The 16,805-nt window shown below is 38.9% G+C and overlaps 1 protein-coding gene across 2 annotated transcripts in view; it reads left to right on the top strand.

Annotated features, from left to right (window-relative positions):
- Positions 1-16,805, top strand: part of LOC110842206 (dipeptidase 1) — a 76,962-nt gene that overhangs the window by 33,101 nt on the left and 27,056 nt on the right. For both annotated transcript variants that reach the window (XM_035846927.1, XM_035846926.1), the window contains exons 2-4: positions 9,886-10,072; positions 12,846-12,979; positions 13,097-13,137. In XM_035846927.1, coding sequence (XP_035702820.1) covers positions 12,860-12,979; positions 13,097-13,137 — 161 coding nt within the window. In that variant the 5' untranslated portion in view covers positions 9,886-10,072; positions 12,846-12,859. The remainder of the gene's footprint in view (positions 1-9,885; positions 10,073-12,845; positions 12,980-13,096; positions 13,138-16,805) is intronic.

The raw sequence follows: 16,805 nt of genomic DNA, 5'->3' as shown, positions 1-16,805 counted from the left end.
CCATTTCAAAATTGTTGTCACGAAAAATCGTATCACTAAGTCCCTAATTAATCTTCAATTAAATGCCCTTTAAGGCCCAAATAATTGTCAGCTATCTGTCCTCACGCACCCAAGCTGCTGAATCTTTTTCGACCACACTGACCCGAATTTTATTTTCAAGAAAAAACCAACGGAATATATTTGTATTATCACATGCAATGATAATCCACAAAAACTACTTCCCATATACATATACTATTACCGTGGTGAAAAACCTATTAGTACAGCTTCGCATAGCCCGAACCAGAAATTTTTATCCCAGTGAGGCCTTATGTATTTGCCATGTCTGTCGGTCCACCGATACCATACACCCAAAACGGTTTGCCTTCAAATTTTGCAGGTGCCAAAAATAATCGAGTTCGCAAGTGAGCCAAATCTGTCGAGTGAGGTCATATAGATAGGTGGGTGGAATCGACACCAAACTTGAAAATATCGCTAGAAAGCTGAAATTCAGCACATTGAGTGCTAATGGCGTGTAATGAAAGACTCGGAGGGGAAATCTAAAAATATTTAACCAGAGGGACAATATGGGGTGGAGGAGGGAGATGACCCATACCGATTTTCAAAAATAGCCACAAACCTACATTGTCTGCAATTATACAATGTCCTTAGTCAAGGACGGACCGCTCCTAAATTTTTGTCCGAATTGACCCGACTGCGATTACCACACCCCGTGTTGGGAATGGTCGAATGTGTGCAGAATATTTGTTATTTTGTGGAGTATTTACAAATCCTTCCTTGACTACCAGGACCACTGTGACTTGCTTCTTTCAAATCTTCCAAAGTTTTATTTGCTATTCAGAAGTCATTTTTAGCCCCTATCCCAAATTCCAGCTGAAAATAGCAACTTTTAAAACCAGTATGGGTCACCCTCTAGAGTCACTAAGGTTACACATTGACCACTTTGAACTTCATATACTTTCATGAGAACCCATTCAGTATCCTATGCCGATTTTTATATTTTTACGACAATGTCTTAAAACCGGCATGGGTCACCCATAGGGTCCCCTCGGTAAGATTTTGCAATTTTACTTCATATTCTTTCAATAGAAGCCATTAGCAAGCTCTATACCAAATTTCAGCTTTCTATGACAATTTTGAAATTTTAGTGTATAGTACCCCATCCACTCAGACGACCCCCACCGGTCAACCACTTGACCAATTTCCCCATCTGCGAACTCGTTTCTAACTTTGTCCAATTTGCATATACTAAAAATTTCATGTGAATCGGGTCAGTCGTTTTGGCTCTAGCCTGTTCACGGACAGACAGACGGACAACCATCACGATTCCATAAGCCCTAACTCGGGCGCCATATCAAAACCCTTCAATTTCATGCAATGTTTCCACGGTCGCCAAATTTGTAATTTTTTGAAAATACACGTATTTGTGTATACGGGATTCAACGCATTTTGTCGCGTATCCATGATATTCATGTATCTGGGACACAGGGTCAAATTTCAAAATTCCATGACATTCGTGGACTTGGGATTTGTGGGATGTTTTACAAATTCCATGACACTTGTGTACATGGGATTTAAGTGAAAATTTAATAAATTCCATGACATTCGTGGACTGGGATCCTAAAGGTTAACAAATGATTTATGCACGTATAAATATATTTACGTATGGAAAAGATCCTCTGTTTTATTAATCTTGTTTTTCTTAGGTGAGGCATAATAGTAACCATGAACACATGAAAAAATGCATGGTTACGGCGAAGCCTAAGTATGCAAACAGACCCCCCTCCCAAAATTCCACTCAAGATTGTGGCAAAACGGCTAATCATATCAAAATGGTGTAAAAGGCAATCGTGCAGACCTTGCTGGGTAGATGATGCCCGTCAGGTCTAGAAACATGACAATCTTATTTTAACCCATTTTAAATCGATTTTAAACTTTCAAACGACTTGCAAATTCACTTTTGCAATGCAAAGGTTGTGACTCGTCTATGTTTTAATGTGCGGAAATCTATAACGCGTCATTTAAAACAAACCCGAGCGAAATCGGATAAGAAATGAAAAAGTTTTCTTGGTAGCATGTGCAGCCAGTTACGTTACTTGTAATGTTTCTTCATTACTTATAATAAATACTCGTTTCTGTTAGCAATCAGCACAATAGAAACATGTAAGCTCTGCACTTACATATGCAAATATTTAAACATGTAAATATGTATGTACATGTATGCACTTTTAGAAATCCAGTATTAAAATAGTACCAAGTGGTATTCAGAAATGACTACAAAAATGGTATTCATAACTAATGCTCTGACGTAATCATGTTTCGTTTTCTCCCATGTGAGTAAAATTTCACGGTGAAAATGCAAATTCTCTTTCACGTTTTCCATCATAACTTTGTTTAATTAAACTGAGCATTATGAAAAATCCTGAAACACGTGTTTAATCATTTATCTAAGAATACATGATTATCATTTTTTCGTCAAAATCGGAGCTAGACCGCTGGCGTCATATTGCAAGTAATAGGTACCACTGAGAATTCAATTATACCAGATTTCTAAGTGTGTGCATATACATACATATGTATGATGTTGATGCATTTCTTGTCCACGTCCACGGGTGACAGGGGAATTTAATTTGGTGTTCCACGCATCCACACCCACTGGAGAATTAATTGCATATGCACCGCATCCAGACTAATGAGGATTTAATTTGGTATCTATTATTGATGACAACTTAACGAGACTTAAAAACAAAAAATAAACTAATTCTTAACAAAAAACTTAGGTGAGGCTTGCTTAAAAGGGGGAAACAAGAGGTTATCATCGTGTAGTAAAATAATATGCTACATCAATGTTCATCTCATGATTTATAATTTTAGGTGAATACAACAACAAATTATATGCGTTTCGGACCATTTGCCTCGCCGTGGGCCTGATTAATTGTTCCATACCAATGCATATATGTATATATATAGTATGTGCGCCATATTGATGCTTGTACCTAAATATACATAAGTTGCAATCTTCTTACTATTCGATTCTGCTTATACTGATGGCCTACATGAATATATTTCAAAGATAGGTCGAATTTTTTAACATTTAGTGTTCTGAAATATAATATTTCATGTTACAAACTAACTCAAGCTTCGTACATTAAATCACCAATAGATTATGGATAACGAAATTATCTAACTAAATCCTGTATCGTTTCATATGAATTATTACTGCATATGTGTACACAAAAAATTTGCCCAGTGCATTTAATATATTAAATGCACTGGGCAAATTTTCAAGTTATTTTAATTATTTGAATCATAAAATTGCCCACGGCGAGGCAAATGGTCCGAAACGCATATAATTTGTTGTTGTATTCACCTAAAATTATAAATCATGAGATGAACATTGATGTAGCATATTATTTTACTACACGATGATAACCTCTTGTTTCCCCCTTTTAAGCAAGCCTCACCTAAGTTTTTTTTTAAGAATTAAGGTGCGTTTATGCTTCACATCATCGTCACGTCCTTCTCCAAATCCGATTTTTTGATTGGTTAAAATTTTTAATTGTCGTAGTGATAATTTTGTTCAGCCAATCAAAAAATCGGATTTGGAGAAGGACGTGATGATGATGTGAAGCATAAACACCACTTTAGTTTATGTAATTTAACTACTATTTATAATGTTTGCATCCAGGGTGCATAAACTTTTTTGTTGTCCGTGGTTTCTCCTAAGGAGAAACTGGTTTGCATCCTGGTTTGCATCCTAATTACCCTGTGTATAAGTCATAGATACAATATGTCATCGCAAGCATGGGATGTGTGTACGTACTTATTAAAGCTGGTGAAAGTTGGTCCTGAGGGTTGGGGGTAATAACAGCCAAAAGCAAAGCTCTGTGCGGGATGCGGTGGTGGTCGGAATGAAGTATGCGGCCTTCTTCCCTCTTCCTCGGTTTGATATGAACGTCAAGAAATTGCCATCACAAAATTCCTCATAATATTAGCTCATGACACTTATTAGATAGAGGTAGGATTTTGTCTGTCCTCCGCACAATACATTAGTCTGACTTTATTGTTTCTCTTCCCTCCCGACTAACTCTCTGGTTTGGCTCAGCTTGGTGAAAGAATGCTGTGGCAGTGATGGTTAGCCTGGTCTGCTTTTTCCATCATTGTGAATTGCAACATTCTTGGCAATAGAAATGTAACAGGTTCATATGTGGGATTTGCTGAGGGAGGCATATAGAAAGGAGAGTGTGTGGAAGTGAAAGTGAAAGTAGAGCAGTTCGAAGCACCCCGTCTCCCAAAAAGTTATGAGGAATGGTCTGATGAATGAAGAGAAATAATTAATTTGAGTCATTTATCATTCTCCTACAACAAATTGCACAGATGCAATTATGTGTTCCCATCATGAAATGAATCCAACCATCGGATTCATCATTAATGTAAAACGTTATTAGGGTTACAGTTTAACTTTGCTGAAATCATCATATCGCGGACTACAATGAAGATATTGGGCTCATTTCGCCCAGTGAGGCTAAACTAGGAAGTGATATTGTAAATAGTGCTAGACCCATTTTTACACACATACATCCTTACATGTATATTGTACATAGTAAAGTTTATGTCGTTTTTATCTGCAAAGAGATGACTCAAGTCTAATGCCCTTCAGTTATGGCATAGTCTTTCTCGCATACATATATATTTAAAATGCTTTCTGTAGAAAAAAGTTTTGCAAAATTCTTGGGAGAACATAAACTCTCACGAAATCGAGCCTAGCGATACATATATTTTCATATGCATACCCTTCAACTAATTTAATGTAACTTTTTGCCATAGTGTAGCGCATTAGAGCCCGTTTTCTTCCTGTCTGCTCCAGAGAATTTCAGCAAGCGGACCCAGAGAGAGAGAGAGATGCATAGCCCCACTGTGGGTCGCCTATCGTACCTCCTTCTCGCTCAACCCTCCTCCTCGGGAACCCCTCACCCCATGTTCTTTTGCAGATTCCTTCCGTACAAGTTATTGAACTTGGTCGTCGTCGGAGAAAGTTAGCCAAATTGAGAGAGAACGTGGTAGAATGAGTTTCAATTCGACATGGGTCTGAGTAGCTGAAGGGAAATGAAACTTGGTAAATCAGCTGAAGGGCATTTTCTCTTTGCTGATAGATGAAACAGAGAGATAAGACGAGAGGAAAAGACGATTTTCCTGAATGGGACACGGTTCATTTTCTCTGGAATATTAGCAAAGATTTTTGAATGAAATTTGTTAGACAGTCTCCGGCTGCGGGATGCGAAGAAGAAATTGTGTAACATGCAGGATTTTCCTTCCGTTGAACCAACTCACTCACTCAACTTTCCCCCCAGCAATATTCGCCGTATTATATATTCGACATTCGTTAAAGCAGGCACACACACGTGCATACGTTGTGTATCCGGCGCCGATATACGTGTGCAGTATTTGCACCACATCATGCGACACCACCATCACTGTCACACCAGCACAGTTGGCGAATAAGTTAACCTAATGTGCTTTCCTCTTTTAGCAAATTATGCAGAACAGGATGGGTTGCCTGCTGGAGGCATCACCCAAACCGACGGGTGGATGGGGCGAACATAATTTTATTCAAACCTTTCGGCTGTCAATTTAACTTTCTTTCGGATTTTTGAATATTGATTCTTTTATTGTGACTTTATTACGGCTTTGGAGCTCAGCCAGGCAGAAGTGCAAGACTGGGACACTTCCCCACTCATCCGATGCTTGAACCTGTCTCTGAAAATATTCATGCCACCTTTCAAATGTTCAAAAAAAACTTTTTTTTGAGATGAGATATAATTTTACTTTTTTTGCAGTTGAGCTATGGCTTTCCTCGTAGAAACTCTGGGCTGTAATTTGTTGTCTTACATATTCACGTATCTATCTATGTTCTCGTAAGTGTGTATAGAAGACAAGGCGAGTTTAAAATGCAGAACCCCATGAAAATTAATTGCCTATTTCACCCCCAAATTTTATGATCTTAGGATTAGCTGTAGATTGAAGTCAGTGATAGTTAATTTGAATTTCAAAACATCAAAAGTATAGCTTTGAGATGAACATGTTGGTCTTACGCTCCGGTAAAGAAACTACTCATTTATTTCTGAGCAAAATTCCTGGGGCTAGGCGAAAAGTTATCGTCTTCAGATCTCTCTCTATTGCATGCACGAAGATGCGATGGCTTTCAAAACTATCTGAAATAGTATCAAGTTTCTCTATTTATTAGGTTGCTGTTGAAACTTTTTTAATTCTGAAAAGTATTTGAATTATAAATATGTGTACTAAATATTTATAATTGATAAATCAAATATTTCCCTTAAAGTAAGCTTTTGAAGAGAAACCAAATTTAATTTCAGCCTTGGAAGTTAGTGTACATAATTCTCTATTGCTTGGATTACTAAGGTGTGTATAAATTGGGAATTTCGTAAATTCAATTTAGGTAGCGTACACTTGTACCAAACTCAGAGCAGCTTTGGCAGCGCATACAAAAGTACCTACATAATAGTTGGATTGCTTTTATTCTTAAAAATCTTTCAGCAGTTTGGCATGAAGTCTGATAGTGAAAGGTTGCTGAGAGGGAAGATTAAGTCTAGAAGAAAGGGTTGCCGAAAGTGGTCGCACAATATATTCAGCCGTAAATCATCAAATGATATTCAAAAAAGAAGTAGCCAAACCATCACAGATCAGACCTCTGACATCCGCCTATGTAGTGTGAACCGCTTTCCCCGCCGCCCAGGGAACCGTTTTCTCTGCTGGTGTGGGTAGGCATGAATGAAATAAGCTATATTTTATGGTCTCGCTAAACCTAACTGCCAACTAACAGCTCTTCCTGTGAAAATAAGAGTACCTACGTACATAGTTGCACATCGGCAATGCAGTACATGCATAGCCCACGTTTCCCTAACAATACGGTATACAAAAAAGCTTCAAGATGCACAAAATTATGGATCCCTTCTTGTTGAGGGTTTTCATGCTAAATATTTTGTGAGGAGAAAGTAAGTCGGTAAATGAAGGATTAGACAAATTCCTTGTTCCCTGGTCATGTAAACAATAATATGTACGTCCTGCATGCAGACCATCATCATAAATAAGCATGGTCTAAATTTTCGGCAAAATTAAGCTCATAAATTAAAGCCGCTTAATTACTTTGGCTTCATGTACATAAGCGATCTCTAATTTGAAATGAGAACTTTTAGTGTAATCTTTCCCCTAATATGTCATGAGACGATTAGACAATGTGCGTATACACAAATGTAGAATTTTAGAATTGCGTCCACGAGTTGGGAGATGAAGCCCTATTTTATTTTTCAATTCAACATTGACTCTCGGAGCACACAGGGCATGCCGACGACTGAGTGACTTTTCGTGCAGAATTTCTACTTTTGTGTGTGAGGGGGAGTAGTTTTCTTGCTGCTTCTTGGCTTCAACTTTATCCAAGGCCCCTTCTTTGGATTATTCAATTTGCTTATACAAAATTTACGGTTATGATTCCAACAAAGTCTGAATTGCCTGACCTTTGAAGAATATCCACATAAATCACTGAACTGTCTGCAAAACCTGCCGAGTGGGAAAATGGAGAAGTTCAATTTGTGCGGAGGCTAAGACGGCGAGGGGGGAAGGAAGGAGGGATCTCTGCTTGAGCTATTTCCCAAATCACATGCCGTTTTCTTGATTGCACAATTTCCAGTTCATAACAATTCAGCATTTCAAGTAGTTCATTCCGAAATTTCCACGTTTTCCTCCTCCTTTAAGACTCCCCGTTTATCACGTAGTCAACGATGATCTGAATAAATATCCGTTTATAATTCAACTGAGATTGGATACCCGTGTCAGCTTATGTTTATGAGAATGATGCCAAATTTGTAATCCTGGGCATAACTGTGCAACAATTTCATCTGTCAAAGGCGGAGTTGAATGTTGTTTTTGCATAAACTGTATACATTTATTTATACATGTTCACACTTGTGTGTTCTCATACATATGCAAACTGGTGAGTCTTAAAGGCAGCTGGTTATATGCTGCACAATTTAATTCGAAATGTTTTATCAAGAAAAAAGAAAGCAAAGAGACAAAGGAAGTGAAAGTGTTACAATATTTAAGGAGCCTCTTTCTTCTTCTCTGGAAAGTGTGTGTGTCAAGTTGGCTCTGCCCGTCTCGCTGCACTCATATACGCAGCGTAGTGTCCTGTGTTGCGATGATGGTGTCTGTACTCAATGTTTGTAAAAGCAGTTAAAGCTGATGTTCTAAGGGAGTTATGTGAGCGTTTGAGATCTCGATTCCGAGGGATTTTAAGACACTCGTAATTCTCGTTGAAGGAAGGTGGAACTATCGATCTTATGGAGAGCACTGAGCGAGGAAAGGGAAGCAGAAATAAGAATTTGGTCTGGCTTAGCTTTACAGCAAAAGAGGACATAAAAGCATCACACAACACCTTACACTCGCTTGCCAGCTCGCATAGGTTAGCTCGCAGGAGAGGCAATGAAATTCTGCTGGACGAGAGAGCGAGCGTTGAGTTGGGTGACCAGTTTAGGAGGCATTAGAGCCCTTTAAAGACTCAAGAATAAATCCTTTCGTGGCAAAAAGAGTGATTCTGTTCAGACGGCTGACCCAATAAAAAGCCATTCGAATTTCAATTTCTGAAGAAGAATCGGTGCTCCTGGATGCCATTCCATCCACGTGAGCAGCGAGGTGGCGGAATTCCTCTGTCCCTTTCACCACATTCCTCATTCGGTCCCACCTTTTTCACTCGTCCTACTACTGCTTTCACTCACTTATGCAACCCCAGCTGCACACGAACCACCATCCCAAATTCCCTCTCGCCTCAATACAATGTACCAACCAAGCAACAAAACATATTAACGGGCTTTTTTTCCCTCTCCACCCACGCACGTTGGGGCTTTCCACGTTTCTGATTTCTACTAATTCGGTCCGTCCCTGTGTAGTTCTGGTTTTTGAATGTTTTAATCTTTTGTAATTCCAAATTGTGCAAATTGCTTAAGGCTGCTTTCGAGAGAGATTTGAGATACAAACATGCAAAATGCGCACCTCTTCAATCAGATTTAAGCCTAACCAAATGTGTGCGAGTGTTTGTATGTTGAGATCTCAAAAGTTTGTTCATCTCCAATTTTCTGAGATAACACACTCATACGTTTACCACATTCAACAAGGTTATACTCAACGAGCCATGAATTTAGATTATTTCCATCACACAGAAAGTGAATGAACTTGCATGTTGATGTCTCCTTTCGTGTTCAGCAAGTTGAAAAAGTTTCGCAAGTTGGGTGTGAGGACAGTGGCGGACTGTTGAAGAGAAAGAATAGATCGAAATACAAATGCATGTTATGTATTCCGAGTGCCAAGTCCTTGCCGCCCTTGTATTTATAAGTCCTTGCTTTTTTCCTCGTTCACAGCCGTCTTTTTGTGGTGACTATGACAAAGAATTTTTGGCGTTGGTTGTTGCCCAATGTTGCAAAAATACGAGTTACAGCGAGAGTTTTTAGGGGGTGACATTAAAAATACATTTTTGTTAAATGTTGGATTAAGAGAAGAAACCATGCCCTATCTAAATGGACCCTAATACAGCCATAAATACATTATGTATCTCGTTGTGCTCACGCACTCAAAAAGATTAAAATGAAATTTCATCCGCATTAAGGTCCTCAATTTCCTAGGGAACATAAAATCCACCTCCCGAAGTAATTAAGACAGACTCACAACGTCATTTGCAGACGCAGCAAACCCCAGAACAATAACAGGGTGAAGGTGATAGAATAGAGATTTTGCTAAATAAAGCAAGCAGCAAGCAATGCAAACTTCTTATCTCTTCCCTGTTTCCGCTATACGTGTGTTTCCTTTTTTACTTTACAGGGACCGAATGTGATAGAACTCCCAGACGTAAGTCGAGTAAGCCCTGTAGGATTTTCAACGGTCGTGAGCCTCCCTGGGCAAAACGGATCTGCAGTAAGAATTAACGGCGGAGGAACTCTTATCGAACAAGATTCTCTGAGTTCCAACAGCAAAGAAGAAAACGGTGCTGCACCCAGCGACTCGAGAGGTCTTAATTCTTTTCCTTACAAAACTTTCTCTTACCCGCCTCATATATAAAATTAAATCAGAAATGCAACCTCCTCGCCTCCACTCCACACACTCACATCCAAAATATGTACACGAAGGTGCACAGCTTCAATGAAGCGTGGGTGGTTGGTGAGCTTTTTAGTTTATCATCATCATCATCCAAGAACCAATTCATCCCTCGTCGTTGTGCATCAAAAATAAAAGCAAGTTTGCATTCATGAACATTTTCCGGGCCCCTGTGTAAGCTTTCTAACTGTTACGTAGACATGAGAAATTATGTATAAATGCACACGACGCCTGCCCCCGTGAACAAACTTTGTCCCACAAGTGTTGTTCCCACACCATGTTTTGTCATAAAAGTGGAAGAGGAACTGGCTTAAAGCATAATTTATAATAATGGAACGTACCTGACCAAATCAAACTAGATTACTACTTTCCTTGTTACAATTTCCCGAGCTACTAGCACTGGTAGCAGCAGTAGCAAGATTTTTTGATACATCATCAGTGGAAACTAAGTCCATCTAATAAATTGCCCAAAGTAAGACCTCTGCTCGAGACTTGTCTTCGTTTATGAAAACAAATTGAGGTCGTTTGTCATAAACCTGCGGTGCACCGACGCCATCATTGCGTAGTCATCTGCATTTGGCAAAGTGCTTCTGTGTATGCCAAGAACTAGGAAACTTTGGCATCAACTTTCACTTAGTAGCATTTCTCTACATGTTAGCACCAAAATGGAAATCAGAATCAACACCTTTGATTTTAGCCCAGAATCGTGTAGCAATGTTTATTTTTATCAAATCTTGCTGTATTTGTGATTGTGCCAAAAATGTGTTTCAGAATTTTGGTAATTAGTCTACAAAATTAAAATTCAGTAATTTTTTATTCAATACAAAATTTTAAGTCATACATTAAGAAATATATAAGAAATATAATACAATAAATATCGAATAAGCAACATACATATCTATATATATAACAACAAATTCTTGATTGTTATAAACATATATTAATAATTAAACAGTGTCCACATAATTATCGAACAAAGGTTTGCCTGGACTATTCGAGACCAGCCTTCTCTGACATTTAATTTGGCTGATGCAGCAACTTGCTTGCCGGAGAAAGAACGGAAACACATAATGCTCACCGAATCACAGATTTGTAATTCCAACGTCAACATTTGCTAACCAACTAAAAGATTTGGTAATGAGCAATGAGACTCGTCGTCCCTCCAATGCGTCGCATGATAATTCTATAGCAGGATAATTTCTATTTTAGCTGTTTTTATTGGGAAGCATAGCAAGCGGAACTTGAAACGACTAAATGTTTGAGTACTTCAAATGCAAACTACAGAGAAGCACTTTCCAACTGTGCGGAAACAGCTTGAATCAGTCTGTCATTTCATCCTCCCCCATTGACTACTTAATTTATTGACAAGACACGGTCTGAGCTGTTTAACCAAGCTGTTTGTAAGGCTGCAAGTATATGCATGTCAGCTACTTCACGTCGGACACACATCCACTTTGCTTTCCATCATCGTCATGGTTCGTGATAAGCAGTCAAGGACTACCGTTTGTCAGTTAATCAGAGTTGTTTACATGAAGAAGGCAAAGTGTGACTGGTGATGATGGGAACATTTGGAAGCTGTTGTGCTCAGACTGACAAGTAATTTTCCTTCAAGAAAGGAAATTGTCCAGCCAAGCGTCAAAAATTTGATTTGTTAAGACAAACCTAACAAGTGCAAATGAAAAATTGCGTCAATCACCACGTATTTTACATGACGACTTCCTTATGTATTCTCATCCGTTCTTGCTTGTTCGATAAAGTTGTCTCGCTTTGTTTCCTTTGTGACTCACTGCACGAAAGCTAGTTTGGTTGGGAACTCATGAGCTAATTTGTCGACTACAAAAGGAGTATTTCCGAAGGCGAAACGCGCTATCTTTGTACATATTTTTTTATTTATAGATTTTTTTCCATTTGCTCCTCTACTACCAATTTACGTCCTGCTTATAATCTCACAGTTTATTCGACTAGTAAATAATTTAATAAGTTTCTCGATTTTCCAGACCTCTGGGCACTCTTTGCAATTACATTGCACAACCATGTTTGCCATGTTATGTGTAACAAAAGATTAACATAATGGAGAAAGAGACTAAGCGTATGGCTGGCTGCGGGTATGCATATTTAGTTAGTCACACGGTGTAGAGTTGCAAATAATCTTTCCAACAAGTTTGCCCGGAGAGAAAATTTAAGATCAAAAATCGATCTGGCAAAATGGAGTTACTAATTAATGTAGGCTTGGCTCAATAATTTATTCATGACATCAATTTCACTTTACAAGCATCCTTTACTCAAACAAGGTTCGCACTTTGTTAGCACAGCATAGATTTGAACTTTCTCTCTCTACGTCGTCCAAGCCGAGGGAACTTCTTGTTGCAGCCTCACAAACAGTTTCACCACGCTAAGAACGACGACTACGACCACTCTGTACGTATGTACTTATGTGTATATAGAGTCACCCTGAGTGGAAGGAGGAAGCCATTCTAAATTTATGACACTTCTTGAATAACTGCCACTAATTTCATCTTAATTAACAATTCCTTTAACCAAGGTCTCCTTCCTTTGACAAGAAAAGTTTATTACTTAATTATTTGTGGATTTTGGAAATGGGGATTGTGCAACGTCCGGAACTCTTAATAAATGAGTTGCAACGTGTCAAAATAATCGTCTATATAACATGAATTATTTTTATTTAGGAGTGGATCTCAAAATGAAGCACTGGTGCTTCGTTTGCTGCGTGCTGTTTTTGGCAGCCATTGTTGGCGTTGGCGTTGGTGTACCTTTGGCCATGATGGAAGATTTCATCACGTCTCCACAAGAACGACTCACGGTAAAATTTGTTTTATTTCAACACAACAAAAAATTCTGGTACAGAGTGTAAAGGCGCAATTTGTTTCTTGTTTCTGGATACGTTACTTATGCATTTATGTGGTGTATTTCTTTGCAGGCTGCTCAAAAAATCCTTCGTGAGGTTCCATTGATTGATGGGTGAGTGATGACAGCCTGCTTACTATTCTTATTAGTCATTTACAGAAATAAAACTAGTCCATATCAAAGAATATGAAATAGAGCCAAGAGAAGTATTAATTATGATACAGAAAGCACCCTTGTTTTTAGAATTATTGCCTCTCTCATGTGTACATATGCACGTCATTCGTGAGACAATTACAAAGTTACAAAGGAAATATCATATTGCATGCATGTAATATAAATACATGGCTGATGATCAAAGCGTCAATGAATATTAGTATGATTCCCAGTCTTCATTCTACTCCGTGTCCTTGTTCAAGCTACACACGAAATTGGCATTTTGAATATTGCAGTAAATAAGTAAAAGTAATAAGAGCATGGTCTGGAGAAAGCACAATTTCATCGTTCTTGTGTTTGATATCATTATTGTTGGACGGATGGATGGAGAGATAGATATTAGTAGCCATTGCTACTTTGGGAGGACGACGACGACGGAGAAATGATGACAGTTGTGAGTGAAGAGAAGACGGAGCCCGAGCGATAGGCAACTCGGCTGTTGTGTGAACAAAGTATTATTTCCAAAGAAAGGAAAGACATCCCACAGACATCTCTTTTTTCTTCCTCTGTCTTCAACTTCTTTCATTTCATTCCATTCTCAAAACACAAAATGGTCCTTCTCAACAACACGTAGGATCCGACTCCTCTGTTTTCTGTAGTGCAGTTGTTGGAGAGAGAAATCGGAAACAAAGGAGCCTTTCTCCTTCGTACTCATGTACATGCGGATATACTTGCTCGTCTTTTGATACTCTTTACACACCCGTTCAACCAGGCAGATAGAAATATATGTGCTCAACAACACCCCTTCCCCTCTCTCTCTTCCTGTACATAATGGAATGAAAATTGTAATGCTCCATTGCTGCTCTGTTTAAGCCTAGAACAATGCACATGACGTACAATACATATTTCTTACTTCCACCAGATAGCTTTCCAAATTGGTTCCTTCAGCCGACAAATGTTTCCTGCTCGTCAACAGCTCACGAGACAGTTTAACAGTTTAATAATAATAATAATAAACAGTAAGCTTGGTAGATTTGCAACCCATTTAATAGCTAAATCCGCATGTTCTACGTATTTACTATATCCACATGTAACTACCGAGCTAATGTGGTATACAGGTTGCATAACCTACTATAAGTTCCTTTTTCCTACCTAACGGTCGTTCCCTCTAAGGAGAAAGGTTGCTAAATGAAATGAGCTGGATTAGTTTATTAGTGATTATAGCTGGTCAACTCGGTTTTCAGTTTATAAGGCCAATTATTTGGTCGTCCGAGCGCGTGGAACAGGTGGAAAATCCTCGTGTCGTTTCTTTTGATCGACTCTCCAGATGAAATCCGTTTCACTTGTCTGAGAACTTGACGAGCAGTGGATCGTGTCGATGCGTGTCTGACCAGTGGAGTACTAAAAAAGTTGTGTATAATAGCAGGATCTCAGACGGTCTGAACTAGAATGTGGTGGTCGAACATACACGTCGGTCTTTCTCTCCCGAGTTGACAGTTGTACATTTTTCTACTCTTGACTGTTCTATTAGTAATTTATCTTGGGTTGTAAACTTTTTCGGATACAAGGTATCTCTGCCGAAGGACAAGGCCAAAATTTTTAGACAAACAAAATCCCAGTAAGAAAGTTTATTGGAGATTCTTCACCGGAGAGATGAGGCTGCGAGTTATTTTTCATGTTGAAAGCTTGTCTCCTAAGGCGCACATTAATTGCCAGGGTGCACTTCTTCCTAACCCATGGGAAATTAAACTGCGCTCACTGTTACAAAAACAATGATGGGAATAGATTTCTTTCTGGCTTGTAGACACTTGTATAACTTTGACTTTTAGGAAAATTTAATTATAAATATACTAATTGCATTTGTATTCATTATTGGAAACACATAATGCGAATTTTTTAAGCGAGCACCGTATTATTACATTCGTACCGTTCAATAATGGTGAAAATTTAGATTACGTGGTAAAAAAATCTAAAGTCAGAGTCACGAACGCATTTTGAGATAACGAATTAAACAATGCGACTGAACTTTGGTCATCATTCGTTAATGGTTAAAGTAATGATAATTACGGCAATTGGGAGAAGAATGATTTGAAATTTTATTGGAAATGCTATAATAAAGCGGCAGAGGCGGATAGGAACAAGTTGGAGCAAGATTCTGTCCTGCCTTATCTGAAGTTTATGATCCTAATGATGCTGGTGCCGCAGAAGTTTGAACATTGGAACAGATCCACCATTGTTATTGAAACACTGCTACAACTGACTCCATTGACTATGAACCGCAGTGCAAAGGCAATATCAATTGAGGAGGAACAGGTCACAGGATCTACAATCAAGGAGTTAACGATAGTCAAGCCGAGCAGAAACAGTTCATTGATCTGTAGCCTCACAAATAAAGCTATTTTATTTCACCGTCACCGCCTATGTCGTTTGGAATACAGATACCACTCACTTTCTTTTTCGTCTTCTTCTTCTTCTTCTCTGACTGTTCCATGTACAGCTTCTTTCTTTTCGGATTGGATGGTACTCTGGAAGGCCAGATATGTGATTGCCTGGAGTGAGCAAGTGAGGGACGACGAAACCAATGATACTATTAGTATACATCTGGTGTAACCACTGCAACGAATAACTTGATGTGCTTTCTTCAACTTCCCAACAGGGCTTGTTAGTTAGCAAACTGTCCCATCATCTTGGGGAAAGTTGTGCAGTTATCACTACCTTCTTCACTGGAGGCAAAGGAGGCAATCCACTCGTTCGGAACAACTTTTTCCGAAAATTACATTATGACCAACCGTCCTCTTTTCTGGGAATGGTTGTTTCTTTCGCAACTCCAGTTAACGAATGAGACGCATCGGTTCAATTGTGACTCCAAATGGTAAATGACACTGAAAACTCTTTTCGGTCCAAATTTATATCTTTATTGTTTCTCTTCCCAGCTCAGAAGCGGGCAACTACTATCCCATGATATGCACGTATTTGTGTGTGGCATATAAATAATCTACGGAATGGTCAAGTTTATTTTGAGAAAAGTTTAATTGCGACACGTGGGAACCTGTTTTGAAATAGGATATAGTCCGAGTCATATAGATACGAATGAGAAGTTGGCCAGGGTGGATTGCTGCTGTATCAGTTCTCACAATCACACTCCTCTAATTGATCTGGCAAGTTTTGGAGAAGGGCTTTGATTAGAATGGACAATGTTCCAATTAATTGTTAACCGAAGACGACGAACATTACGAACGTATTTACCAGTTGGTCTATAGATAGCACCATCGCTTCTACTCCTCGTCGTCGTGTGCATCATACACGTATGGCGAGATTGGTTGTGGCTAAAATGGAGAAAGTCCGCAGACCGATCCAACTGAAGTGGATGATTCGGTTGGTGGTGGTGCACTGCTGGAGAAGGGTTTGTTCGGTTTTGGTGACTTGACTATGCTGCAGGTTGGTTGGTTAGTTTGGTTTGCTGCTGGTTTGCAAGTGCTCTGACAAATGGACATCTATAAGAGAAAGAGCTGGATTTGATAGTGTGGCGATATAGCGAGAACAAGATATTGGCTTCTTGCCTGCTTTTCTTATCCTTTTATCTACTTTCTCCCTAATAATGGTAATAAATCGATATGGACTCCATCGAC

The sequence above is a fragment of the Folsomia candida genome, unplaced genomic scaffold (assembly GCF_002217175.1).
Source record: "Folsomia candida strain VU population unplaced genomic scaffold, ASM221717v1 Fcan01_Sc001, whole genome shotgun sequence".
In the NCBI taxonomy this organism is placed as follows: Eukaryota; Metazoa; Arthropoda; class Collembola; order Entomobryomorpha; family Isotomidae; genus Folsomia; species Folsomia candida.
The sequence above is the reverse complement of the archived record's forward strand: the minus strand, read 5'-3'. Positions and strand labels throughout refer to the sequence as shown.